The following is a 27,540-nucleotide window of genomic DNA, read 5'->3' on the forward strand; positions in this document are numbered from 1 at the left end:
CAGCCTTTGCATGTGCCCCTTTGCCAGCAATAAATACCCTCCTTGCCTTCAGCAGGTCTTGTGCTGCAGACGGTGCTGGTGCAGGGTGGAAGTGTCTGTAAACGTAGCAGGAGGAGCTGGTCGCGGTTGTTCTATCTCCAATGTCTTACTGCCAGCGACAGCAGCAAATACGGGCACCAAAGGCCCTCCCTCAGGTTTGGGTGGCTCCCTGCTGCCAGCAGTATCTGGTTAAGGGGTTGAAGAGAGGTTGCAGCTCTAATTACAGGGGAAAGTTTAGGCTGCCAAAGCACTGGGGTTATTCTACCTGCTGGCAGAGAACAAACTGACAGTACTTGGCTACACGTGAACAGAGGGGAAAACCAGATACAGGCAGGGTGAGAATAGCCAAGCAGTAACAAATTGAAGGATAATCATGAGTGCCATTCCCACACGAGGCTGGCAAAATGGCACCAGCCTTTGGGGGTCTGGAGAGGGTGTAGATGAAGGCTAAAGCAAGGGTTGCTTTTTTTTTTCCCTTCTTTTTTTTTCCTTTTTTCCCCACCTCCTGGAAGACTAAGGAGCAATGTGAAATGCTGAACGATTCCTCCAAGGAATTCCAAGCCGTCTGTGAACCTCTCTACTCTTCAACAACACTGGGGCTTGTGAAACGTTTAATGCAAGTAGTGTGGACTAAGCACTGCTGGTTGCTGTTCCCCAAAGCTGGATGTGGTGTTCCTCACCTGGTTGCAGACCTCACTGTGGAGGTGTGAACCTTTCTGAATGGATGGAGCAAACAATCCTTTGTCTGAGACTCCAGCAGCATGGGCCATAGGCCAATTTCCACGTGTTAGCTGCTTGTCACAAGCAAAGGATTCACAGCAAAAGAATAACTCACGCATTCATCTGTACACACACACACTCACGCACATCCAAACCCAACCTTTTGCCCTTAATGCAAGAAAAAAAATATGATTTTTATAGCCAGCCCCACACATGCTCCATCTGTTATAGTAACTACCTTAACCTCATTAATGGGCTTGTTACCAGAGCCAGTGTGACAGCAGTGTGCTACTTACACAATAGGGGGTTTGTTTTTTAGTAATTCGGTTTTCATGAGGTTTCTGTGACAATTGCAGAAGGCTGCGATACTGACCCATTAGCAGTTTCATGGAATTTTTCATTTATGAATGTATTGTTCTTTCAAGTCAGCTGGGAATACAACAAGTGAGTATCTGATCTTAGCAAATGTGGTTTGTATGTGTATGTTCCGTTACCTACATAAATCCCCTGGCTGGTGTGTCCGTACACCGGAGGTGACGTGGGGCTGCGCTGATCTGTGTGTGCTGGTTTGTTTGGATCAAAAATGATCTTGTAGTTCTTGTAGCTGGTAGGCCTGTGGGTCTGTCCAAACACAGCTCCGCTCTGCAAGCTACGCTGAAAACAGTGAGTTTTTGTGGAGCGCAGACAAGTCTCCTACTGGAGTTCAGTATTAGTTCACTTTTACTAGAAAAAAGGCAAGGAGGTGGAAGTGAACCGGATCACACGCAGTGGCAGATCCTGGATATTTTAGAATGTGAATGTTAGTTTCTACCGTTTAGGTCTGCCCCAGTGACGGTGTCTGAAAAGCCTGTCGATGCAAATCCAGGGTTAGATTTTCTTCAAGTTTAGGAAACAAAATCTATCAGAGGTATGGGGACAAGCCTTATAAATTCTTGTGCCTCTCTTGCCTTTGGTTAATTCTCCACCGTGTCCATTTACGTGCATGTTGCAGAAGCTTCTGCTCTGCCTTATGCCCCTACACGTAAGCCTGGCTCCCTGAAAAACGGAGGCGGACTCATGGCCCTGAGGTGCATTTGTTTTTCACGTAAGTAATTGGAATGCTGCGTTCCTTTCCCCACCCTCTGGGCTGCACTCATGTTTGAGCTCTTCTCTACAGCCGGGAAGCTCTCGGCTTCACTGACGCAGGACCAGTGGGAATTCCCTGGCCACTTCTGCATCCAGGATTTAGGGTATTCAGAAAAAAAAAAACCCCCCACAATAGTTGTCACTAACCACAGGACAGCCTGCCCTCCGAGAAAGGCACATGCTGAGGACATGTGCTGTGTTGCAAACCAGCTCTCGTGCTGCAAGGGATAAGGAGCGCTCGTTCGCGCGGTTGAGCAGAGCCAGGGAAGGGAGGAGGACTTGCCGGGTGACACAGGTCTTGGTCAGTGCCAAAGCAAGCTGAGCTCCCAGTCCCTGCCCTCTGTTTGAGAGGGGAAGAGCCTGGAGGCTGTTCTCCACGCGTCTCATCTCGGGGGTTGTTGGGTCTCCAGGGTCTTTTCTGCATTTAATTAGCCTTAGGATTTGGGGGTAGTCAGGGTAGAATATGCCTTTCCTCAGGGCGTCTCGAGCAACATTGGGTTAGCACGCAGTGACAAAGCAGCGTCGCCGGGCTGTCTCCTGCTGCGGTGCGCAGAGCCCCTTCTGTTGCCGCGCAAACCTCCGAGCCAGCTGCTTCCCCAGCTCCGCTCGCAAACACGACTGTACGGTCTGCGAAAGGAGGGACGCTGGCTGATGGGGTGCGAGGCACTCGGGACCGTATTCGTCGTGTGTTGAGAAGCGGGGGTGACGGTCAGCTGGAAGTGTCGGTGTTGAGCTGGGGCAGCCAACGGCACCTCGTTACCGCTGTTCTCTGTGTCGCAGCGCCGGGCCGAGGTGCTGGTGGGTGTTGGGGCAAGCTGGGGTGAAGTGTGGACCCCGACCTGGCGAGGGAGTGGACTGACCTTTCTCTAGGAACAAGCCCTGAGGAAACCTCTCCAGAATCGGAGCCTAGAAGACCTCCCAGGGACTCTGTGGGCTGGTGAGGTCTCTTGGTCCCTGCAGACAGAAATGGTCAGAACAGGCGCTCCTCGCCCGTGCTGAGACGTTAGTGCGGTTTGCTGTGCTGATTTCTTGCTGTGTTTCTCTTGACAAAAGTAGGCAGATTTCATAATTTCTCTCATGTTTTCTTGCAAGTGCTTTTAAAGCACTATGTCTACTGAACTGTTTAAAAGCATTTTTTTCCTTCAATAATTCTTCCCCTTTACGGGGTTTAGTTCATTTGTACTGGGATTCTTTAATTACATGGAAATCTTCAAATAGGTAGAAATCAGGAGTCAGATGTCAGGGTATTATTGCCCCTGAAGTACATACTCTCCCCTGCGGCTGGCTTCATAGAATCATAGAATCTTTAAGGTTGGGAAAGACCTCTAAGATCATCAAGTCCAACCGTCAACGCTTAAAGGTGCAAATGACACACGGCTGCTGTTGGGGTCACCTCATCCCCAAGCCTGCGTGCTGAGCAGAGCAAGCACTTCTTCCCAAGGCTCTGCCTTAGGGAAACCTCCATGGGAGAGTTTGACGGGGTTGTATGGGAGCTGCTTATCTCCCTCCTAGGAGCTCAGCTGTGGCAAAGCCAAATGTTGGTGGCTCAGCAGAGCAGGGAGCTGGTGAGTCCCAGATGCTGACCCCGCGCTGTACACGACGGGGTTGGTGCTGCAAAGGAGACAAGTCCCGCTTGGGCTCAGGTTCAAAGTACTGACCAGAAGGTCGGCTCTGGTTTCCTTTGCTGCGCTGAGCCTCTGAAAAAGGTGTGAATGAGAATATGCCGTACATGGGAGCATCTGTCCGGAACGGAGAGCTCAATGCTCCCACCGGGCTCCGTGTGGGGGGAAAGGAACGGCACCAAAGGGGCAAAAAGGTGTCTGCTGCTCTCCTCACCAACCCAACTCTGCTCGGTTCTTGTAGCTTTTGGAGTCTTGACCTGGCCAGGCCAGAGTTCATTCCTGGTAGATCTCATCCTGGCACTCTTCTCAGCACTGCTGGGATTAATGCATCGCCTTTCCCTCCCTGCCTGCGGGCCCTAGGCATGTTGTCGAGGCTTTGCCTGGCCGGATGGTATCAGCCCTCGGTGTATTATACAGCCTGAAAAAGATGAATGCACTTTCTGATAACTCTCTTACCTTCCCGTTCAGTGCTCAACCCATAAAGTCAGATTTGCTGCTGTCCTTGTTCTTCATTATCACTATTCGTACTTATTTCAGGGTATGGAATCTGGTAATAGAAATATTTCCTGGGTTAGCCTCCGCAAATTGCATCAGATAGTTGAGCTCAGCTTGGCAACCCGTTAATACTAGGGGTGATTCCTTTGCCTGAGACAGTGTACTCTAAGGGTACGTCTGGTGCGAGCTCTAATGTTGCATGTTAATTATTTACTATGACCAGAAAGGAACTTCACATCATGGTCTAGGTAATAGATTTATGGTGCTTCCTGCTGGGCTTTGTACGGTTGATATAGCAGGAGTAACAGCAAAACCAGTGCAACAATAGCAACCACACGGAAAAAAAAAAATCTAGAAAAAATTACATTAGGAAGAAAGGACTGCTGAGAATTTATTTCTGGTTGGTCGCAAAGCATCATCACATCCTGAGGAATAAGCCACTAGAATAAATCTTGAATGAGTAAACAATGGTAAAAAAGTGTGAGAGCGTTAGGTATGTTTGCAGCCAGGTGTTGGAGCGCTTGTCATGAGCAGAACTCTGTCTTTAGAGGGTTTTCCATGAAGAAGAACGATGTCTGCCCTACCTGCCTAACACAGAGCAATGCTCAGCTGTGAATTTGTGTGGTGAAGGGATGCTCACTTGAAGGTGCATTGCTATGGCTGTACGTGCCGTCACACGGCGACGGGCTCTTCTCCTCGCTCAAGTGCTCGAAGCATTTCAGCTCAGGAAAAGAAAGCTCTGCTGTCCGTATCAGGAGTTGTATGGACAGGAATGTGAGCGACTCGATAGCAAAGCTGAAACATCTTCTGCGTGGTGGGGCAGGGCTGGCGCTTTCAGGACCAACATGAGAAATTTCTGACGCTTGCCTATTGCTTCCAACATCTTTCCCTAATCAGTTGCCTCTCTGTCTTGCTGAGCTGGAAACACAGCGTGTATTTATTGACTCCCAGCTCTCTGATCTGGTTATTATAAATCTCTGCCCTTTGGAGGTCACTGCCCCTCACTTCTGAGAACCCGATCTTGCTGATTCCCAGAACTGCTCTGCAGCTATCGATCTGTTGCACTGACTCAACAAACCTGAGTGAAACACAGAGCTAAAATTTCACCCGAATGCAAACTAGCTCCCTGAATTCCCTATCTGGAAGGAAGATGGGCTGTGCAGAGGGTAGCCCAAAGAATACTGGATACGTGTAAAATCCTTGAGAATCCTGCAGATTGAGATGTCAAATAAAAGCAAGCTACTAGTTTCATTCCTTAGAAACACGGTGCTGCAGCAGGATACAGCCCACACCTACGTTTTGCCTCCAGGAAGCATAAATCCTTCCCTGAGGAAGAGTACCCGACTCTCTGGAGGAAGGCACGGTGTGAAAGGACTCCTCTGCTTCAGGGTAAGTCCTGTCCTGCTGCAGCCGTCGCTGAGGCCCACGGCGTGGCTGAGCCCGGCGGGGCTCTCGGCTCTGCGCTGGGACGGGGCGTCGCGCTCGCGTCAGCGGCTCGGCAGGCGGTGACACGCTCGCTTTCCTAGCAAATAACCTGGAAGTGCCGCTGCTCAAGACGGAGATGAAGGTCGGGGGGGGGGGAACCTAATTAAAACCACGGAGCTTGGCTCGGTAGCCAGCGTGCTGTCAGCGCGGGAGCGTGGGCGATGTTCTCTGCAGCTGCCGAGAGCTGTTCCCCTGACACCAGGTGCAGCTGGAGGTTACGTATTTCATTGTGATCTTTGGTTGTATGACCGGTTGGGAGCATGTCAAGGGAGCGAAGTGTTCATTTCTTGAACTCCACCAAGATTCACGAGTAAACACGCAGCTCTCGATGCTCCGGATCAGCTACCCGAGGCTGCAAGCTGGTGCCGAGGAGATGGGCAAAGCAAGCGCAGAAGGTAAGGGAGGACCAGCCAGGGGCTGAATGAAGGTGCGCTGGCCAAAGACATAGACCAATTTATTAATTATAGTATTTTTACACTCATAAATAGTAAAGGCAGCTTATACCAATGGAAGGGTTCCCTTTCACCCTCGCTTCTGGGACACCAGGGGACGTGTGCTTGCCAGGTGGGAGCAGGGCAAGGCGGGAGGGCCAGGAGTTGCCGCAACACCAAGGCTCTGGGCTGCGCGCAAAGGCGTCAGCAGAGCGGGCTGCTCGGGGCGCCTGGCCTCTCCTCAGGCAGCGAGAGCTGCTTTTCCTGGCCCTCGTGCCCAGGGACAAGGCTGGGAGGGTCGGCATTAGCCATGCAGGGGAGGGTCATGGGGGGAAATCAGGCTTTCGATCAACATACAGAATTTCCTCTACAGGCTACCGCGTTGGCGATGCTCTGTATTCGGCAGCTGGAACGTCAGTCTGAAGCAGTAGGAAACAGGCTGCTTCCGTATGGCTGTGCTGTACTGCTCCTTGTCTAACCGGGCATGTGGTCGGAGCTGCTAATTAAAAAGTGAGGTGCCTCTTAACGGGGATGTGGTGCCGATTGTAGATGGTCGCTGTTATGGAAAACCAGTCAAAGCGTAGTTAAGCTGCACGCGCTGCACTGGGCTGCAGAGATAGCTGCCTTTCCAACACATCAGGATTTCCCTCAAACATGCAAATATTGGGGGAGGTTAAGTCTAAATTCAGATATTAAGAACTCTGTATGGTTTAGGTTACTTTGTAGAGCATTTTCTTAACGTGCCTCCACCAGGTTCTTTTCTTGCGCCAGATGATTTTCTAGCCAAGCCCAGGATGGGCACCGTGAAGAGACTGACAGGTCTTCACAGATCCTGAAGATGGTCGTTAAAGAAGTTGTTCAGTTCGGAAAAGCCCCAACACGACGATGAACTGGTGCCTCAGGCCTGGCTGCCTCCTGCAGTCCCCTTCCCTGAAGGTGACCTTGGCTTTGACCTGCGCCCCAGACCAATGCAGTCAGGCAGCCGTCGATCCCCTAAATTGTCTGTAGCACCACGTGCTCCAGGACCGCTGTGACCCTGGCCAGTGCCTCCAGCTGCCCTGCTCAGCGAGCCTAAATACGGGACAGCCCGGCGCGGGGAGGTGATGAGGCAGGAGCATGCATGTAGAAGACAAGGAGTATTTCCCCCTTCCCGCAGAGCAGTTCACAGGGAAGGTATACGATCTGTGACCACTGCGTTGCGGCCATCCTGGGAAGAAGGCGATGCTGGCCTTGCAGAGGGGCGGCCACGTGGGTCAGGGCCATCCCTTGCTGAGGGCGGGTTAGACAGAGGCTCAGTACGTGTACTGGAGGAATGGAGTCAGCAGCAGCGTTGTAGCATCCTCATATCCGGAAAAAAAAGCCCAGTTAGGATGGCCTCTCCTCCCTCACCAAAGAGAGGGACTGCGACAGGCCCGTCTGTGCCGGCTGGAGGCAGCAGTTACCTGACACGCTGCTGAAGCTGCAGCTCCGCTGCTCGGAAGGTGTCTGCATCGCTGAGGACGAGTCCCAGCCTGACAAATACGAGGGTCTTCTAACCAGCACACAAGAGCCCCGCCAATTGCCAGCTGATTATCCACGTGTGTACCTGAACACTTTTCCTGACCGAAGCAGGTATTCGTAGCTTAGTGCCGCCCTAGGCTGGCCTGGAAAAACGCTTATACTGATCGAATACTAACCAGACATCTCCTTATATACACAAGCGAGGGTGGCACCGTGTGCTCCCAGCACTGTTAGTACGTGTAGCCTTTGCTGTAAAGCTGTGGAGGGAGGTTCCCAAGGTCCGGCAGATAAGTGGCATTCTCATCCAGGTGAGAAAGAGGGACTGTGTCCTCCTCACTGATCTGCCGGTCAAACTCTGCCTTCAGCGTTGGCCGCTGGTTATCGGGGAAGGCCAGGGAGAACAAGGCTTCGGGCTCACACACAAACTTGTACACGTAGCGTTCTCCGGCCACCTGCGGGGAAGATGAGAGATGAATGCTGCAGGCACACAGGCAGAGCTCCTCAGCAGTGGAGAAAGCTTGCAAAAACATCTGGCTGCTCTAGCCCATTGCCCTGAGACACGGTGGAGTTGTAAACTTCTGGTGTCGTCCTCCTGCTTCTCTGCTACTCTGGTTTCCCCTGGAACAGCTCCTGGGAAACGGGATGCTGCCAGCTGACCCTTTGGCCGGGCAGCAAAAGCACCAACAGTCCCTGACCAGTTGTACTGTGATGTAATTATGCTCGCAGTTATCCTCTCCAGTGCCCTGGATCTAGAAGATCTGGAAGACTCCATCCCCACCACACAGGACCAACGCCCGGCAGCCCTCCTCTCACCAACAGCAAGCCTAGACTGATTATATGTCCTTGCAGCTGCATAAATTCCAACTCGCCTGACTGCAGACGTATAGAGAAAAAGCGTGAAATCTTGACTCCCCTTTGCTTTATTTCCCAGACGTTGCCTACATTCGGCTCCTTTGCACCTTCTCATTTAAATGCTGCAAAGAGAACCTACGGGGAAAGCAAGCTCAGGATGCCCGGCTAGCTCAAGTGCATTCCGTACCTGTAAGACTTCCTATCTCAAACAAGAGAAGCATCATTAAAGGCGTTAAAAACTCCATCTGCTTTGCAAACTGACCTTCTGCATGATGCCTTTCTCATAATAGTAGCGAAGGGATCGGCTCAGCTTGTCATAGTTCATGGCTGGACGGTTCTTTTGGATACCCCACAGCCTGGCTACCTGGAGAATAAAGCATCGCAGTGCGTGAATGCCTGTGAACCCAAGGGCAAAAGAGCATTATCCAGCCGATTCTCTTTTGAGGAACAGTACCACAATACATGCAAATATTTTTTAAATAATGGACTCAAATGATAATTATTTAGCAGCTTTTCCACAGGAAGAGCAGAACTCCAACTGAAGCGTACTACATCAGAGAGAGGCATTGTCCTTCCTGCTACAGAGCTCATTTGCTGGCACCACTTCTCCTCACTTTCCAGTACTCTGAAAGCTTGAGGATGCTGAAGGATGGCTTCATCCTATGCTACACTTCATCTTCAAGGATCAGAGGTTTACCAGGAGCCCAAGTACAAGGGAACACCTCCCTTGGAAGACCCATGTGCCTTTCTTCCTCCTACTACAAGATTTTCACCTTTGTCCATGAGACTCAGAAATCTGTTGTAAGCATACGTCAGCCCACCAAAACGACTCATCTGCGCTGAAAGTGCCCGTAAAGGTTGATATGTAGCGAGAACAGTGCTAAATGCAGCTCTAATTGGAGCAAGATGTGAACAGATACTACAGACACATCTCCCAGATATTGTCAGCTATCATTGGGTTTTCTGGAACATGGCAGCATTAGAAATTACACCTTAGTTAATAATGTTTTGATATAAAAATGTATTTAGACTAGGACATAGTTTCTTCCAGATTTTTATGAAAACTGTGATCAGGGTTCAAAACTCCAAACCTCAATGTCAGCCTCAAGTGCGGAGCGTGGTAAGACAGCACAAGTCACTGCAGACTTGAGACTGAAGTGTCTAGGGAAGTGGAGGCAGCGAGTAATTCAACTCACTGCATTGCTGAGACTCTAAACTTACAAGCAGCCTTTCTTAAATCTGATATTTGTGTCACCCAAGTGTTTCGACCTCTTCTAAAAACCTCAGCTTGCTGCAGGGTCTAGTGAGTACCACTGGTAGGCAGGAGCCTTGACAAGGGACAGCCCCTTGGGGATTTGCAGCCTCAGAAACAGTGGCTGCTCCCCCCGAGCCTGTAGAGAAGCTAAAAGGTTTCACCTCTTCTGGCTCAATGAGTTTGAACTCCATCCCTCTACCGGTCCAGGCAATGAAGTGGGAATTAGTTGGATCATCCAATAAAGCCACAAGAAATTGCCAGAGCTGGAGAGATCCCCGTCTCTGGTACGGAGGTCCTTCCCGGTATCCTCCAGCTTCCTGCTTGATGTCTCCTGCTGAGAAGAACGAACAAGGTGTTTCTAAGGGTAACAGTGCAAAAACAATTGCAAAAAACAACCAACCAACCAACCCACCAACCCACCCACCCCCCCCACCCCCCCCATTTCACAAATGTTTACCTGGAATATTTCCATTCACAGAAATCAGAGTGGCCAATTCACCAGCAGCTCTTCCAGGAGGAGCTCTGATGAACCTCACAATTAAGCTACTTATGCTAGAAGGCCTGTTTGCTGCTAAAAAAGCTCTAGAGATGGGATACCAAAAAGCCAGGTATGAACCACAGCTATGAGACCTGCAAGAACATAGTGTAACGAACTACGTAGACAGTGGTCAAGTGGCTAGCAAAGATACTGGATAACCCTATCTTACACCCAAACTGGAAGCCATTCTTTCTCTGACCTTCAAATTTTTCTGGAACAACACAGACATCGTCAGTAAAGGATCTCATCTGCTTGTCATAGCTGCAGCCTGAAAGAGAGAGCAACATATGCTGTCACGGACAAAGACAGGGTCGTACTAGAGAACAATACAACGGAGGGGAAAGACGAGAGTCGCTGAGCTTCTTACCTGATGTATCTTCTGTATTTGAATGGCTCGGATAGCTCTCAGCATTTATGTACATGGAAGGACATCCGGGAACATCTACAGAACAATTAACAAAGTCATTTAATTAAAAAGCAGGGGAGGCAGAATGATCTCACTCTCCAGAGGTGGGCAGGTAAGTGCAGCTGTCTAACCAGTGTCCTCTTGGGGCCCTCCCAAAGGGCTAGTGGCAGACTGATAACTTCTTATGTCCCAGCCACCCCCCACACAACTTCGTCTTCGTCATGCTTCCGATCATGAATTACACGAGTAAATTTTTGCGGGACTATCGCACGACTTCCTTCAGAGTAGCCAGGACAGCCAGTCAGTCACCTATCCACCAGTCTTCACTCAGAACCTTGGACAATGGGGTAAATTCGTATGACACCCCTCCCTCATCTTAGGTTGAGATAACTACGCACCCTGCTCCTGTTTTCACGGGAGAGAAGGCATTACGTTTTTCCAGGGTTACTGTGATGATGTTAATGGAGAGCAGCAGCGTCTGAATATTTGCTACAGATGGTGTCTCACCAATCATTTCAGATGTCTTATGTCTGCCTGGCTTTTTCACGTCAGGATAGGGCATTCTCACAAACAGCTGAGAAAACGTAAATAGCCTGAGTTGGGAAACAAGCAGAAAGTCTTTTCACGATCTCTGTGCAGCATATATCGTTGCCTGGGCACTGCAATTTATATCTTCCGTATTTTGGGTTTTCCGAATCCTGCATTTTCTGAATCAAACCTATTTTCCATCCACAGCTGCAATGGAAGCTGTAACTGGGAGCTTTGGAAAGATTCACCTTAGGTTTCCCTCATACTCGTGCGTATAGCCATTGCTTTCAGCGGATGTTTCGCTGATGCTAAGGGCAGAAGGGTACTCTGAGCTGACAGACTGTGTGTTATTACAATCATAAACTACTCTCAAAAAAAAAAAAAGCATTCTTCTGGGTTTGCACATTTTCTTCCCCTGTCTGGACAGAAGGGCCCACTGAAAGCGTAACGTCAGCATAGCCACAGTGGTGGATTCTATACCCTCATAGGAGCTTTTTATTTATGCATTTATTTCTGCTAAAGGAAACAATTGAAAATGTCCATTAAAATACCAGGAAACCAGAAATAACATTCCCGCTAGAAGAGAGTGTTGTGATGTCAGGGTAGCAAGTCTTTGGACAGGTCTGCTGAAAAAAATAAGATTTATCCCTTGTGGAAAGATAAGAGGATTACCTGATTGATCTGGTATCTAGAGAGCTATTTTTGGAATGATAGACTTTTTTTTTTCTCTTGTGAGCCTCTGAAATCTCTGCTATCTGCTCTGGGTCCCCTGTTTCTATGGGAAGTAGCTGGTGGAGGTTGACACTACAAGAGGAGCACACTTGGACTTACCCGAGCCTACCCAGACCCTGCTCCTTGGAATTGGCCAGTTTATCGTTAGCCACCCAAGTCTCTTTAGACTGTTTTAGTTTTAGACTTTTTAGATCTATTTGTCAGAACAAAGCTGCTTTATCTTGCACGCTAAGCTCCAAAATGGGGCAGCAGCTCTCTCGGCGACCTGCTGCAGCGAATTTCCGAGTGTCAGCGGCGGGTGAGACCTCAGCAGGGAAAGCTGACACCCACCAGCTGGGCTGGGAGAGCTGCATCTTTGCCTCCATTTTGTGAATTAAATTCTTCTGCCTCCAGCCAGGGAAAAGGCACGGGGCCAGACAGCATCATGAGCTGCAGCTCCACGTTGTGCGGTGCAATCCCTGCAGCTTTCCTCTGCCGGCGCTTGCAGGTCCCCTCCTGCTGCAGGGATCTGAGACAGTTTTTCTGTACAAGCTCCAAGATATTTGATTCCTTCCTTTCTGCTGCCATTTAAACGTTTTTCAGTATAATTTCTTCAAAGCTGACCTCACTCCTCTCCCTTTCCACAACCCAGCAGCTCATATATCCCCCTGAAGACAAAAACTCCCCGTGAAATGGGGAACATCCTTCTCTCCATTTCTGATTGTCTGAGTGGGCTAATTATGAATTTTGAGAGTCTCTCCAGGGCTACTTATTCCCTCAGGAAAAAATGCATGCCTTTAATCTAGTTCGAATGGGTTTGACCTCACCTTCTCACTCCTGTATCTTGTCGGAGCTTTCCACTATCTACCTGAAAGTCCTTCTCAGAACATGGTATGGAGAGTAAAGTCCCAGCCTTCTCTTGGATGCAGTAAACACAACTGTTTTCCTTCTACATAGCCAGTTTCCCAGACCACACGTGCTCCTGAAGGTGAGGTAGTACTGTTTCAAAGCCCAAACCCTGCTGCTTATGGATGTTTACCCAGGAGGTTGCTCACCCCCACTGATGCCTGCTTGATGCGGTCAGAAAGAGCTAGTTCTGCCTACCTGAGTCGTACACGCAGTCAGAAAGAGCTAGTTCTGCCTACCTGAGTCGTACACGCGGTCAGAAAGAGCTAGTTCTGCCTACCTGAGTCGTACACGCGGTCAGAAAGAGCTAGTTCTGCCTACCTGAGTCGTACACGCGGTCAGAAAGAGCTAGTTCTGCCTACCTGAGTCGTACATGCAGTCAGAAAGAGCTAGTTCTGCCTACCTGAGTCGTACACGCGGTCAGAAAGAGCTAGTTCTGCCTACCTGAGTCGTACACGCGGTCAGAAAGAGCTAGTTCTGCCTACCTGAGTCGTACACGCGGTCAGAAAGAGCTAGTTCTGCCTACCTGAGTCGTACACGCGGTCAGAAAGAGCTAGTTCTGCCTACCTGAGTCGTACATGCAGTCAGAAAGAGCTAGTTCTGCCTACCTGAGTCGTACACGTGGTCAGAAAGAGCTAGTTCTGCCTACCTGAGTCGTACACGTAGTCCACCTGCTCCTGCTTGATCACCACAGCTGCTGGGTACCGATGGCTGCTGCCCGCCCGGCTGGCTTGCTCGTACCGTGGGTCGTGGTACTCCTGTTTGAAGCCCTGATGAGGGTACTGGAGGCACGGCTCGGACATCTGGCGCTGGTAGGCAACGGGGTCTTCCTGGGCCATGCCCTGGGAGGAGGGGAAGGAACGGCACATCTCCACGGGTGGCTGGTACGCGGAGCTGGAAGAGGGCAGAGGACACGGCATGGCTGCTTTCTTGGCCCTCCGATCTCAGCCTTGGCGCGGGGCTGGTTGAGGGACAGGAACCTCCTCGGCCTCAGCCCGTCACTAGGGCTGTAGGAGCTGCACGTACGCTGGGGCAGGGGACCCCGCTGAAAGATGTTTCCAAAGCTAGCTACGCGGCCCATCGTTCCACAGCATCTGACGAGCTTAAAGGCTACAGACTTCTCCTTCAAACCCTAGGCAGAAGTGGTGAGTCCCAGGTACTTTGCATGGGGGGGGATCCTGTGACCGCTGGAAACAGCGCTCTAATCTGGATGCTGCAGCCCCTCCTCCCTGAACCACCGAGGAAGGCAATCCTTCTCGCAGGGGCTGCCTCCTCCTGGCAGTAACTCACCTGTTTTCGTCGAGGTATCCACAGCTGGATGTGGGGTGGGGTGGCCCCGCAGGGGTCAGGAAGCTCCTGTCCTGTCTAGGGAACTGTTGGAGCGGTGACTGTATCGGGGTTCCTGGGTTGGGGGACTTGATTCCAACTTGTCTGGGTTGATCATAGGCACTGGGACAGTCAAACAGATATTGGAGCATTACAGTTCTCCGAGGAGGACTTGTGGCAGCACCTGGGGAGAACGCGCCACAGGCAGACACGCTGTCCCTCTGCGCAGCCACCTACGCCAGAAAACTCCCAGCGTAAACTCCTTCCTTTCTGATTATGGGTTGCCCCCACGCATGATAGCAATAACCCTTTGAGCAGAAAACCGGAGAAGGTGTCTGTGCTGAGGAAGCTGTTCTATAACTCGGGCAAATAGCTGGGACTGTGGGCAATGGTGTCAGGGAGCTCCTCGAGGGACAGATTTTGGAAAGCAATGGGGAGTGACGCACGTGACAGATGTCAAGACTGCTCTTAGCACCAGGATGGCCGAGGAACAGCGCTAAGGAGAAGAAAAAAGAGGCAAGCCCACATCTACTCTACAGAAGCGTGAAGCTACCCCGTGCAATAACTGGCAGCGCGACCCCGCTGCAGGAGCTGACCCACTGGTCCGTTCGCATCGCAGCGTGCGCGCGCTGCCCTTACCCAGCAGACAGACCAGATTGTTGCCAGAACCCTTCGTTATTGGGTAACGCAGTAGCGCTTGATTTCGTGACAGCTCCTGTCCCTCCCCTGTGTAAGCCGTGTTACCTGGCGTAAAGGCACTGCTCGCCATTGCGGTGCTGGAATGGCTGCTTGTGGTTGCAGGACAGCGTGGGGTCCGAGGAGGGACTCTGCGGCTCCTTTTTAATCTTAGCAGGAGGACTGTGAAAAGCTACTGGGGGAGAGAAACGAGAGATCACGTTGACGTTTTTCCTGTTTGCAGAGGGAGATTTTTATCAGCCAGTAAAAAGTCAGTTGAGATGCCACCACCTTGTCCTTCTTCAGCTGGCTCTGCGAGAAACAACCGTTCGCTGGACTTCCCTGAGCTCTGCCCTTGGTTTCGTAAGGTTTGTATGATACATCCACCTTAAAAGAGCAAATCTTAACATGCTCTGTGATAATCCAGAGCACTTTGAAAAGGATTTAGAGTGGGTATTATTTCCTGAGCTGCTCAGGGCTGCGACGGACATTTGCTGTTACGTCAAAGGGGTAGCATGCATGTACTCTATTTTTCAACACATAAAAGCAAATTTTGATTTGCGTCACGGGAAATGCTCTTTCATTGACATACCCGGTAAGCACGTCTCGTGAGTAGCGTTACCATGTAGCACTGCGTTAAATGATAATGCACTAACGTGGGAAAATAAATGTAAGGGTTTTGTAGACACAGCTACAAAAGCTGAAGGTTTTCTGTGGGAAAATACATATTGCATAGTATTATGGGCTGTCACCAGGCTAACTTGCTCACAGACATCTTACACAAGTAATGTTTCCAGCAGCACCTAACCAATTTAGATAGCTAAAATTCCTTTTCGAAAGGAACTGCATCCGTCTTAAAGCATGGTACAAAAGAGAAGCCTGACTTCCGAGTCCGTGCTTTCACCATAATACACCTCAACGCTGGAAGAGCAGCTTGCAGTCCTCCCAGCAGCCTCCCTTTGAAGTATCTAATTTCATTAATTGTATCAGGTTTATACTTTAGCACTCAGGAAAAAGGCTTCCTACGGGGGAACCGTGATTCCACGCTGGCACCCGGCAGCTACCCGTATGATTTCCAAGCGCAGGTTTCCCTTTGTGGAATCTCTCCTATGCTAACAGTCCCACATCCCTAAATGCGGGATTGAGGGAATCTCGTAACCGCTCTGCTCATCTGAAACACCAGTGACAGTCCAGGAAAAAAGTAAAACGGTTCCTTTACGTTTTCAGCACGCTGGTCTGTGGTCATGGCCTGATGCAGACGAGGAGGGATATTTCTGGGCTGGTTAGAATTTCACGAATAACAAATGTGGGTTGCAGTTTATAGCACCAGGCAGTAGGATATGGGTATTGTTTACTTCTCATGCTTAATTAAATGCGGCAGGGAGCAAAACTTCCTTCGCTAGTTCCTCAGAAAAGCTTATCCTGGCTGAAGGACGTGGTAAGCATCTTCCACCTTTGCTGCTGGGCTCTGCTGCTGCTGTCGGAGGTCACTGGCACTTAGGAAGGAAAGAAAAGTAACCCCAGAAAGGTACGTAGGTCTAGGCTTGTTTTTCAAATACGGGAAAGCTCTGCCCTCCAAATCACAACTGCAAGCTTTTAATAAGGCTAGCTCCAGTCCTCCTCCGCCTCCTCCCGCCTCTTCAAGCTGAGACGATGCTGCTTACAAAGCCTGGGATGTTCAGAGCTGTGATTACAGTTTTAAGGATGGAAAGTAACATCTTGATTTGTGAAGACCTCATATTTTTGCTGAGTTTATTTCAGGACTGACCTGAACTGTACATGCACCAGCCATCCTGAAGCTAAATCTCTCTCACATAAAGGATTGATTGTCCCTCCAGAAGTGCTGCAGCAAGCAGCTATCAAAAGGGCTGGAGAAAGGGCCGCCGCTGTCTGGATATTAAGGCCACTTTCCATTGCGAACATCCCTCCCCAAAATTAATTTTCTCAGCAAGAGGGGAAAAAAACCCAAACAAACCTGACTCCTTTTACCTGCCTTCGGTTTCAGCCTACACCAGAAAAGCCCATCTTTACATCACGCCAGCACCCAAAGGGATCCAGACAGCCTGACAGAACCAATATAGATAAATAAATCCATAAGATACCAGAGCCTCTTATTGTTTCTGGCTCCTACTTCCATCTCAGGGACAACCGGCTCCCGCAGCCCGTCCCGGAGCTGCCATCAATCGTAGCGGAGTTCACAAATGGGTCTTGGCGCCGTCCGCACTGACGGCAGGCGGGAGCGCGCTGACCCAGCGGGCCTGTCCCACGCCTGGGATGGATTCAGCATCCCAAGCAGGACACTCCTCCATCTGTGCAGACACCCCAGGCCCAGGGAAGGGTCGAAATAAAAAAGGGTCTTTCTATGCTCGAGGCATCTATTTCCCTTCTGTCTGCAGCGGCTCTTTTCAATGTATGAAGTAAACAGATATATTGAAGCCATCTAAAAATGCCGATGGGTCGGCTGAGTGTTGGGGGGGGCGAAAAAAAATATAAAACTGCTCTGTCCAGTACACTGAATGCCATTGAAGTTGGAAGAAGCTAGATGTGGTAGGAGCAGCCAATTCTTTCCGGCCCCTAATAGCTGGAAGGGGCTATTGCATTACAACCAGCCCATTCAGTCAGTCATTCATTCCGAGTGAAATGTGCGGCCAGCCCTCTCCTCAGTTCTAGGTCAAAAAGAGGAAGAAATAAGATATATGACTCAGAGAACGAGCCCGGCAGTGCTGCAGGGCCAAGTCCAGGGGAAGGAGGTAGACAAGAACAACCAGTAAAAAATGCTTCATTTTAGTTTTCACGGGGACAACTGCCCTGGGCAGAGAGGGGTATCGGCACCAAAGTTGGCTGCACCAGCTTTAAACGGACATCTCGACCCTCAGCTGCCAGACATCTATACGCTCGGGGAACGGTGAGGCATCTTCTTGTAGCCTTGACGTGCCCTTCAAACGTCAGGCTCCGGGTTCCCGTGGCTGCTTGCAGCACAGAGCTGTTCAGAACGCTCTGCATCTGCCTCGGGCAAGCGGTCTTAGCCCAGCAGCGCCTTCCAAATGAAATGGTGGCATGCTGCGGGGACCGGCGGAAGCAGGCTCAACGTGAGAAAAGCAGAACGAGTTGTCACGGCCGTCGCGTGGAAGGTTCCTATACGTACTCGTGTACCTGTGCGACGTTCAGCTCCTTTGTAAGGTGCTTTGACCAGTTCTCGGAGCAAACATTTGCGGTACAGTCTGGATGCTCCTGTGCAAACGCGGCCAGTCCGCTCAGGGGACGGTTCCTGCGAACGGCTAGCGAGCGTACCTCTGCAGGGACACCGCGCCGTCGCGCGGCGGCAGGCGGCACACGGGACCATCGTCTGACAGGGGCCGTGCTGGCACCAGATGCTCGGCCAAAGGCCACGCAGGTGAGCGAAGCCCCCAAAAAGCACCTGCAGGAGACGCAGCACCTATAATTCCACGTGCAGTCTGATTTCTTTTGCTTTGGGAGGAGTAGTAGCACACGTTTTTACCTTCAATTGCGACGGTAATGCGTTTTCTCAGCTGTTCGGGGTTGCCTAATTCTTCACACATACACCAACTAAAACACACATCTGTTGAACCCCACTCTGCAGAAGGGACTGTGGTAGTTACCCCCACACAAAAATACTTTTGCATTGTCCAGATGTGGACAGTTAACCTAGTTTTTGTTTGGTGGTTGTTTTTTGGGTTTTTTTGGGGTTTTTTTTTGGTTTTTTTTTTTTTTTTTGGCACCATCACAGCGATGCAGGAATAAAATGAGTACTTTAGCCTCAACGTCTGTGTGTTGCATTTAGGTATTCGCTTGGTTTAAGCGTATCCTGCCCTTCACCCCGAGATGTGCGATCACCCCCGTGCTACTTACAGTTTTCTGAATGAAAGTCAGGCACAAATTGCTCATCACTGTCTGGAACCTGAGCTGCCGCAGGGGAGGGAGGGAGGAAAGGAGAGAGAGAGGAAAATTAGATTTGGCACTTTGTATGGTATAATTAACAGCAAGACAGAAATAAGTCTATGCAGGAAAGATCTGAGCTTTCTGTTGGGAGGCACTTTAGTGACTAAGGATAGTTTTTCCCTTTGGGATTAATGAACACAGTTCTTCTGCCTGCAGATTTACCCCTTAACAGCCTGCCAGTTTCTTTCTCCCTTACCTTGGAAATAAGAACAGCAAGTTTTTTTAGCTCAGGATTCACAGTTTTGGTTAGAAACATAACATGCAGGGATTTTTTTTTTTAAGCATTTAGCATAGAAAAAATACCCCTACCAACTGATAAATTTGGAAAGGCTATGCCAGTGGTGAACAGAACAGGAAATATCTATGCCTTCATATGTAAGCTTTTCAGTAGCTCCAGAAGCAGCAGATAGCTTGGTGCTAGTGGAATAGGCTACAATTTGTAAATCAGCAGAGGAGAACACTTCAGAAGAAAAAAAAAAAACAAACTATCCAGTAGCAGGAGGGGGAAATGGTTAACAGTGCCTTGCACGTGGGTGTGACTTCACAAATGGGAAATGTCAGAGGAGGTGCTGGTGTCGTCAGAGAGAACCGGACAGCAAACAGCCGCCCTTTGCCCACAAATCAGCCCGGTAAAGTTTCCTCGTAGGCATCTGCCCTGAGGACAGCATTGGTAGTACAACTCCAGTAACAACGGCAAGGTCTAAGATATCTGAATCTTTCAAAGGTTGTCTAACAAAGATATCCGAAAATCTGCAGAGGCCTCATTGACCTTGGAACAGCCAACCTCACCCGAACAAGACGGTGCTGAAGGTGGTAAGCAGTGAAAGAGTTAACGACGTTAGCGTCTCAGCGTTAGGAAGCTCCGGGCTCAACGCCGGGTGAGGCTCACTGCATTTGTCTACCGATTCGAAAAATCAACAGCACGCTTCATAAGTTGATGCCACTTCATAACTCAAGGGGTCACATTTATTCTGATTTACATGAACAACTGGACTTTGCAAAAAGCTGTAAAGCCCACATGGATAGAATTTCCCGCAGCTTCCAAAACGGAGGCACTAGAAGAACCCTTCACTATGTACTTCACAGTATGTTTCATCATTTCCTGGGGTAAATACTTATTTTAAATGAAAACTTAAAATAGCAGAACTCTTCCTGCGATGCCTAGGAAAGATGTAACAGTGGGTGGAAGCTGGTAGCTGGCAAAGACCGGCAGCTCTGCTGACCCTCATGGCATCATTTGTGCCAGTTCCTCATCTGCCTGTACACGGCTGCCTGCCTTTCCCGAGCTCCAGCTCAGATCATTCTGTTCACAAATCACCTACCACAGTATGGCCTTGGCCCATGTCTCAGTTGCATTGAAGCCTTTGCAAAATACATAATAAAACAGCGAAATGACACAGAGGAAGGAAAAGAATTTTATTGTCTTTCTTCACCTGTAGGTTGACTCAGCAAGGCACATAGATGTGTCCTTGAGAGATTATTCCAACGTACAAAAATCAAAAGTTATGATAGTCCATAGTGCTATTATATGAAAATTCCTGTGTTGAAACAGTGTGTATGTAATGAGTGCTTTTCTGATTTCAGAGGAATCAGCTACGCATCATCTCCTCTAGCTCCCGCTTCCCTTATTTGATGAGAAAAGCTTTCACCAACGTTGCCCTCGCACATTCACAGAGGGAACGAGTCATTCCAAATGTTCCAACTGTAAATACAACTGTGCACCCCCATTCTAACTGCGCTTGCCCCATTCTACAAGACGGTTTGTGCCTCTCTTTCCTTTGCAAGAGCTGTAGAAGCAAGACAGAACAGTGCTCTGGGACAGCCTGCGCGGTCTAGAACGTACGGTCTTGTTGAAGCGCATCGCACAATCACTTAAGCAACAGGACACCAAAGCAAGTGATCCGACCTGGCTTCCTCCCTGGCAGCAGCATCTGTGTTTAGTTACAAATACCTTTGCGTTCTTCCCTACCACAGAAAGAAAAGAAAGCAAGGGAGGCACACCATCCTGATGTCGGGAAGACGTTACTGATCAGAATTTAGCCTGTATTTTAATACGCAGCTCTTTTTTTCTCCGTTAGGCGGAGCCTAGCTCAGCTATGGCCCCAGCCCACCTCCTGAGCAGTCCTTTCCCCAGAGACAGCAACTAACGTGGTAAAGTCGGGTCTGGCAAAGAACTAAGCTTTTGGGTGTGCCCTGGGAGAAACTGTGGGGAGAACCTTAACCGCAGCACACGTTGTGTTAGAATTGTGTTGCGTTCTTCCATATATCAATCTTTCTCTGACATCAAACCCGAGCAAACGGTACTCGTTCCAAGCTATGAAGATATTCCCAAACAAGAATAATGCTGGCGCTAGGTATCAGTTCATAAATAAAGATAGGCCTTAATAACACCTCAAATGCAACTGTTCACACCCAAATAGTGAAGAAAAATATCTAGTAGGAATTACTACATATTGCCAACTCAAAGGATTGAAAGTGTAGGAGGCCTCATGGGCGAACAAAATACGAAGGAGTCAAACAGGTTTCCAGTTAAGGTCAAAGTTCTGAGCTTATCGAGATTCATATTAGCAAGTTCTTCTCCGTAACCACGCAAATCAGGAAATTTTGTTTTTAAAGGAAAGGTCATGTTGCCATATTACCTGCAACACTACAAAAAATATCATACTTCTAACAATTACCTTCACGTCCCTTTTACTGCAGGGTAGGGGGAGCTTGCTGCGGATTGTTATTTCACAAAATCTCTCACAAACTTGCTGCAGGAAATGCTGCTGCCGGTATATAACAGACAAACCTAGAGGTTTTGTTGTTGCGGAACGCGCAGAAGATTGCCCTCCCTCAGCTCTAAAGCAGAAGGTGATGTAGTCAAAGTAAAGGGACACGAGGAATGGAAGCCCACTAATCTCAGTCACTTGGAGCTAAGCTGAACAAGAGATGCCGAAAATAAACCTTGGGGAGTAACACTGCATTAACAACAGGCAGTGGATTAGCGTGGAACTAGCCGAGCTCTTCGCACTGCGATCACCGCTCCTTAAAATAACCCGTATGACAACAAACTGTAAATAGAAACGATAAAAGGTGAGGGGGGAAAAAACCAACCACCCTACAAAATTCATCTTTAAAAAGCAACACTGTGATAGAATAAATAACGGGAAGCACATCGTATGAGCTCTGCTTGGTTTCGCAGCCTACTGCCTTGAGGCTGCTGCTGTCTATCGCGTTGCTGACAACCTGGCTGAGAGAATCGCGTACCGAAAGCAATGGGCCACAGAAAAGATGTGACGTGAAGGGCATGGCTGGAGCGAGAGCACGCAGCCTCGCCGTTGGGCTGCGATGCTCGCAGACAGCTACGGTCCTGTACTAGAAGGCTCAAGCGCCCAACCCCGGGCTTATCGTAGCCACCCCGACTGCGTGCAGCACCGTGCGCCTCAGCATCTCCCACCCTGCCGTCAAGAGCTGGAGCGCCAGAACTAAACCTTCCTGACAAAGGATGAACAAAGCAGCGCATTATCTCCTCCTTGCAATTAGCACAGACGACTATCTGTGCAACTTTTCCCCAGGGAAGGGGTTTTTTTTTTGTTGGTTTTTTTTTTGTTTTGTTTTGTTTCTTTGAATGACAAATCACTTTTTATAAGTGATTTGGCTTGAAATTAGTTCCATACAGTTATCAACTGCCAGCTTCACATCATTGCCTTCTAACAGATTCTGGTGAAAATGGTATAGAGGAAAACTTTAGATTTTTAGTAACAAGGCCTAGGATTTTTCAGCATCTGTTTCTTTGAAGAGTTATCTATATGCAGACATTACTCTTTTACCCTGCAAAGGAGAAATCAGGTGTTCATGGACACCATTAAAAATATTCTAAAAAGTTAACAACAAGATACCTCCATGAATGAAACCACACAAATATATATATATTGACACATACACACACATACATATGTACTTCACATTTTTCACGTGGCTGTTTGATTGCCGTGAATTTGTATTTCCAGTTTACTTCCTTCCTAGGTTTGTTTTTCTTTTATTTCAAAAGTAACGCCAAGAAAATAAAATCATAAAATAGCTAAATTTCTTAACTAAATGTGGTAGAGGCAGAGAATAAATAACACATTTCATATTTTCACTTTATTTTCTTTTTCTTCTTGCATTGTTTAGGAAGGTACTCCTAAGTTTTCACTTGCCTTCATCTCATGAACAAATGCTAACATATAGACATGTATAAGACGTTAATTAAAAAAAAATATTTTCCTCATTCAGGAAAATCGTTTGACATACCGGTGAATACAGAAAAACAAACAATAGTTTGCTTTGGAGGGCAACTTTTCTTGTTAAAAGTCTGGAAATGGGAGTCACCATGGGAAAAAATTTTCCTATATATGCAGTCTGAAATCATAAGCTAGAAAACAGCCATTGAATTTCCCAGAGATTTCACCTGGACTCCGACTAGGTGCTATGAACTATACAAAAAAAGGATATCTGCCTATATTCTAAAAAAAAAAAAAGAAAAAAAAAAAAAGCAATAGGGTTTGCATTATCATTTACTAATGATGTACAATAGCAGATTACTTCTTTCTATACAGTGCGACGAGACCATGTGTGACCTTCGCTCCAATGCTCCGCTACTGACGGACATATCGGAGAGATTCTATGATTTTATGCAAACTCTTTAGATTAGTGAGCTAAAAATAATATCAAGCGTTAGAAAGCCTAAAACTGAAAGTCCACCAGAAATCAATTCTGAGGCAAATTTATCTTATTGGCAGCTCAAGGTTTTTGAAGATTTACGAGAAACCAGTCTGAAGCATGTGTGCGCATTCAGCAGATCTATTAGATGACCAGCAATTAATACCTATTTTTCTGCTCTGATGTAAGTTAGGTGAGTGTTTCAATCCTGGAAGAGCCTCCAGGTAATTTCTCTTTCATCCTTACAATCCTCAAACTCCTGAACACTGCTCGATCAACATAATTTCATTTCGAAATGAATATAAATAATTTGATTTTTTTTTTCCCTTTTAATAATCTTACTTAATTGGCAAACACCTTTTTGGAGGCTTAAAAAAACCCCACAACCAACTCAAAAACCTGTTGGACAGGATTGTCCTTCACTTGTGGTAAAATTAGGGGAAATAACCCTGCTCAAAATGCCACGCATATTTTTATATTATTATTGTTAAATATTTGTTAAGTACCTATATCACAGTAAGTACTTTTATATTTATCAAGAATCTGTATCGAGGATAAGTAGTTAATTTTCTAGAAAGTGGATCATTTGTAGAACTGGAATTAGAGGAAATTCACCCTACTGTTTAAAACTGGTTTTACTCGGAGTTAACGGGACTCCCTGGGATTTTAAGTTTTCTCTTCCTCGAAGTCAAAAGGCAAAACAATTTAGACACCAAAGTGAACAGTGTGTAAATTCCAGGAAGGTCCCTTCAAAGAATTATCTTTAAAAACAAACAAACAAACAAACAAGTTAAGAGAAGCACTTTGTTCCCCAAATTAAAAGAACGGTTGATGGTTTGTTTAAGAAAATATCAATATTCTGGCGACCAGTAAAGATTAAGTGATAAATTAGCATAAAATCGAACCGGTTACAAGTAGCCTGAAACTAAAACTGTAACCAGGAAAGAGGGCCAAGTGCCAAGTTCCATTCATAAGCAAATACCCAGCACAATACCGTGATTCATGCGACTTCGTTTACACAAGCCAGAGGTTGGCAAGTCTGAAAAAACCCCACTTTCCCCTTCGGAGCCCGGCGAACCGAGCGAAGGAGCGGCACAAACATCAAAAGACGAACAAAACAAAACGGAGCCATGGGAAGGAGCCTACCTTCTGTCAGCCAAGTCTCTTGGAATCGGCTCAAGTCCTGGAAGAGATCTGCATGGGAAGTGAGAGCTTTCCTCAGCGGAGCGCTGGGGAGGGACAGCGGGATGCTCCAGCGCCGGAGATGCCGGGCGGAACGAGGAGGTGGGGGCGGAGGCGCAGGGGGAGGACCCGGTCCCTGCCCAGAAGCCATCCCCATCGCCATCCCCATCCCCATCGCCATCCCCATCCCCATCCTCATCCCCATCCTTCCACCCCCCCGTTACCTTCCGAATCCTGCGCCGGCGGCAAGCCCGGGTCCCCAGGTCTCTTCCCAGCGCCCATCAGAGCTCCGCCGCCGGGAGCCGGCTGGCCCGGGGGCTGCTGCGGGGGCAGCACATCAGCGCGGCGGCCCCGACCGGAGCGGGGCCCAGCCCCCCCAGCCCCCCCGACACCCCCCCGCCCGGCGGAGCCGCCACTCACCTGCGGGAAAGTGAACGGCACCTGCTGGTCCAGGTACCCCTTCATCCTGCCGCCCGTGGGCTACCTCCGCTGGCGCGGGGCTACCGGCTCTCGGCGGGCACCGGGGGGAGGCCCGCGGCGGGCTGGGGCGGCCTCCACCTGCCGAAGTCAGCGGCCGCGGCGGGACGGGACAGCCCGCCCGCCGACCCCCCCGACTCCCCCCCCCCGCCTCCCCGGCGGGCGGGCAGCGCGATCCGCACGGCTCCCCGTCCCTCCCGCCGTCCGTGAGAGGCAGCTGCCGAAACTTGGGGATACGAGACGGGACCGGACCCCCCAGCTCCCAGCCGGGACGAGCCCCCGCCGCCCCGGGACAACCGTGCCGTGCCGTGCCGTGCCGTGTCCGCCCCGGGACAGCCGTGCCCGCCCCGGGACAACCGTGCCGTGCCGTGCCGCCCCGGGACAGCCGAGCCGAGCCGAGCCGAGCCCGCCCCTCACCCGACGGCGGCTCGCGGCCCACGCGGAGCCCGGAGCAGCCCCGCCCGGGCGGTCAGGCCGTCGCGCGCCCAGGGGCGGCCTCCCATTGGTGCATCGCCTCGTTCACGGGCTCGGCTCGGCTGCTCCTTTGTTTCATTGAATTTGTGAATGAAGCTCCGGGGTGGGAAGAGCCCGCCAATCCCAGCTCTTTTTCGCTCTCACCCAGTGAGAAGTGGGCGTTGCCTTAGCCTTCGGGACCAATCAGATCGCAGTACTCCGGTATTCATTCAAGTACGGAGCTCCCATTCATAGAAAAAAAACCCAACCCAACCAAACCCTCCCGAAGTTCATTCACGAAAGGCTGCAAAGGCGCTCCAGCTACGCCAACTGTGCATGGCAGAAGTATGCTTAGCCTGCACTTTCAGACTCCCACCCAGCGTGGCACACGACCAGGCCTGCCCGTTCTCACGCACACTGCAGTCATTTTAAAACATTCTTCAGGTATGTTCAGTTCTGTTCTGGGGAAGTTCTTTTGAGCTTCAACAAGATTTGGGAAAAAAAAAAAAAAATCTCACTCATGCATCTGGAGTGCAAATAATTAAAGCCCTGTCTTCCAAAATCGCTTTTACTCTTACAAATGTTAAGGGATGAGAACATAAAATAAAAATCTAATCCTGGGATTTGCACACAAAAAAAAGTGGGTTTGCGTGCTTTTGTGCATACCAGGTGCTGTCTTCTGTGCTGTGTGCATGCATCCTGTTATTTTTTCAAATTTCTCCTTTAAAGTCCCGTGATCATATTTATTGATCCTATTTATCCTACAAAAAATATCAGTAACAGCGAAAAGAAGATAATCACTCATGAAATGTCATCTCCTGGAAGACAAGTAGGTACTCAAGAGAAAAAGAAGAAAAGGGGGAAAGTTATCCCTAAGGCTAAATGGAAACTGTACGTTTTTGACATGTTTTCTCCGTTGCTAACCCCACCAGTGTGATGTACTGATAGCCCTACTATGAAAGGGGTATCATCTGTTGTGCAGAATAATATGTTCAAGTACCTAGTCAAGATATATTTTGATCTTTCTGCTAGCAGGCTACAGCTCTAGTGTTCCCAGGACCCCACTCTGTCAGGAAACCTGACCGGAACACAGTTCTGACCTGGCTATGGGAGCAGAACGAGAACATGCTCGCTGTCAGGAGGTTTACATCCAGCAACTGCTCTCACACTCCCAGACATTGTAGGCATGTGCTTAAATGCAGCACTGGAACTAAAACTTGCTCTGATTTGAGAAGATCACTGAAGCATATGAGTTAATCTTCTGAATTTTCAGTTTTACTGAACTGGTTTCTGCTCCATATATTTTGAAACAATCTATTCAGGGTGTTAATTTTAATCTAGTTTGATCAGAGAACTGGAAAAGAGTATTTCTCCCAGTCAGATTGCTGTTAGGCAATTTATACTTTAACTGTCTGTATTACAGAGTCTAAGTGTCAACAACTACCCATGCTTTGCACTTTTACCTATCCATATCACAGCAAAACGGCAGTTTGACTCTCAGTTATTAGTACGACATTTCCTGGTTAAGAGATAATGGAACCTTTGTTACTTTAAATGTGGTTTCAATACGTGGCTGTGCTCTGAACTCTAAACCGGATGGGATTTTCTACCGTAATATTTATTTACTTTATGACGTTCTAATTTCCCATTCAACCCGCAGTAACAGAACTGCTGATGCAGGAGGAGCCTTAGGTCTCAGCACAGTTGTCTTTTCACTTCCCTGCCACTGTGAAGAGGGACTAGAGACTCTCTGGAGCACAAGTCTGATGAGGAGTAGCTGAGGGAACTGGGGGTGTTCAGCCTGGAGGAGAGGAGGCTGAGGGGAGACCTTATTGCTCTACAGCTCCCTGACAGGAGGTTGTAGTGAGGTGGATGTTGGTCTCTTCTCCCAAGTAACAAGCGATAGGACAAGAGGAAATGGCCTCAAGTTGTGCCAGGGGAAGTTTAGATGGGATATTAAGAAAAAAGTCTTCACTGAAAGAGTTGTCAATCACTGGAACAGGCTGCCCAGGGAAGCGGTGGAGTCACCGGCCCTGGAGATGTGGCACTTAAGGCCATGGTTTAGTGGTGGACTTGGCAGTGTTAGGTTAACGGTTGGACTTCATGATCTTAAAGGTCTTTTCCAACCTAAATGATTCTATGATTCCTAGTCAGAGTGGTCACTACAGTTC

The 27,540-nt window shown here is 48.9% G+C and overlaps 2 protein-coding genes across 14 annotated transcripts; one reads left to right on the forward strand and one right to left on the reverse strand.

The window, feature by feature from the left end:
• The first annotated feature begins 5,071 nt into the window (after positions 1–5,071).
• On the forward strand, positions 5,072–6,443 carry LOC129195526 (uncharacterized). 4 transcript variants are annotated; one of them, XM_054801677.1, is made up of 3 exons: positions 5,072–5,390; positions 5,689–5,881; positions 5,975–6,443. In XM_054801677.1, the coding sequence occupies exons 1-3, from the start codon at positions 5,223–5,225 to the stop codon at positions 6,223–6,225; spliced, it is 612 nt and encodes a 203-aa protein (XP_054657652.1). In that variant the 5' UTR covers positions 5,072–5,222; the 3' UTR covers positions 6,226–6,443. The 4 variants fall into 4 exon arrangements, with proteins under 4 accessions (XP_054657652.1, XP_054657655.1, XP_054657653.1 ...); XM_054801680.1 differs by having other exon boundaries at positions 6,291–6,443; XM_054801678.1 differs by having other exon boundaries at positions 5,695–5,881.
• ETV4 (ETS variant transcription factor 4) lies at positions 5,924–25,025 on the reverse strand. 10 transcript variants are annotated; one of them, XM_054801669.1, is made up of 12 exons: positions 24,860–25,025; positions 24,664–24,757; positions 24,404–24,451; positions 18,485–18,538; positions 14,684–14,810; positions 13,904–14,062; positions 13,263–13,507; positions 10,430–10,504; positions 10,262–10,330; positions 9,686–9,858; positions 8,532–8,633; positions 5,924–7,869 (listed from the first exon to the last, which is right to left on the reverse strand). In XM_054801669.1, the coding sequence occupies exons 1-12, from the start codon at positions 24,902–24,904 to the stop codon at positions 7,648–7,650; spliced, it is 1,413 nt and encodes a 470-aa protein (XP_054657644.1). In that variant the 5' UTR covers positions 24,905–25,025; the 3' UTR covers positions 5,924–7,647. The 10 variants fall into 10 exon arrangements, with proteins under 10 accessions (XP_054657644.1, XP_054657646.1, XP_054657645.1 ...); XM_054801671.1 differs by having other exon boundaries at positions 9,686–9,855; positions 14,684–14,807; positions 24,664–24,760; XM_054801670.1 differs by having other exon boundaries at positions 14,684–14,807; positions 24,664–24,760.
• Between the last annotated feature and the right edge of the window lie 2,515 nt (positions 25,026–27,540).

Source organism: Grus americana, chromosome 22 (assembly GCF_028858705.1).
Source record: "Grus americana isolate bGruAme1 chromosome 22, bGruAme1.mat, whole genome shotgun sequence".
NCBI lineage: Eukaryota > Metazoa > Chordata > Aves > Gruiformes > Gruidae > Grus > Grus americana.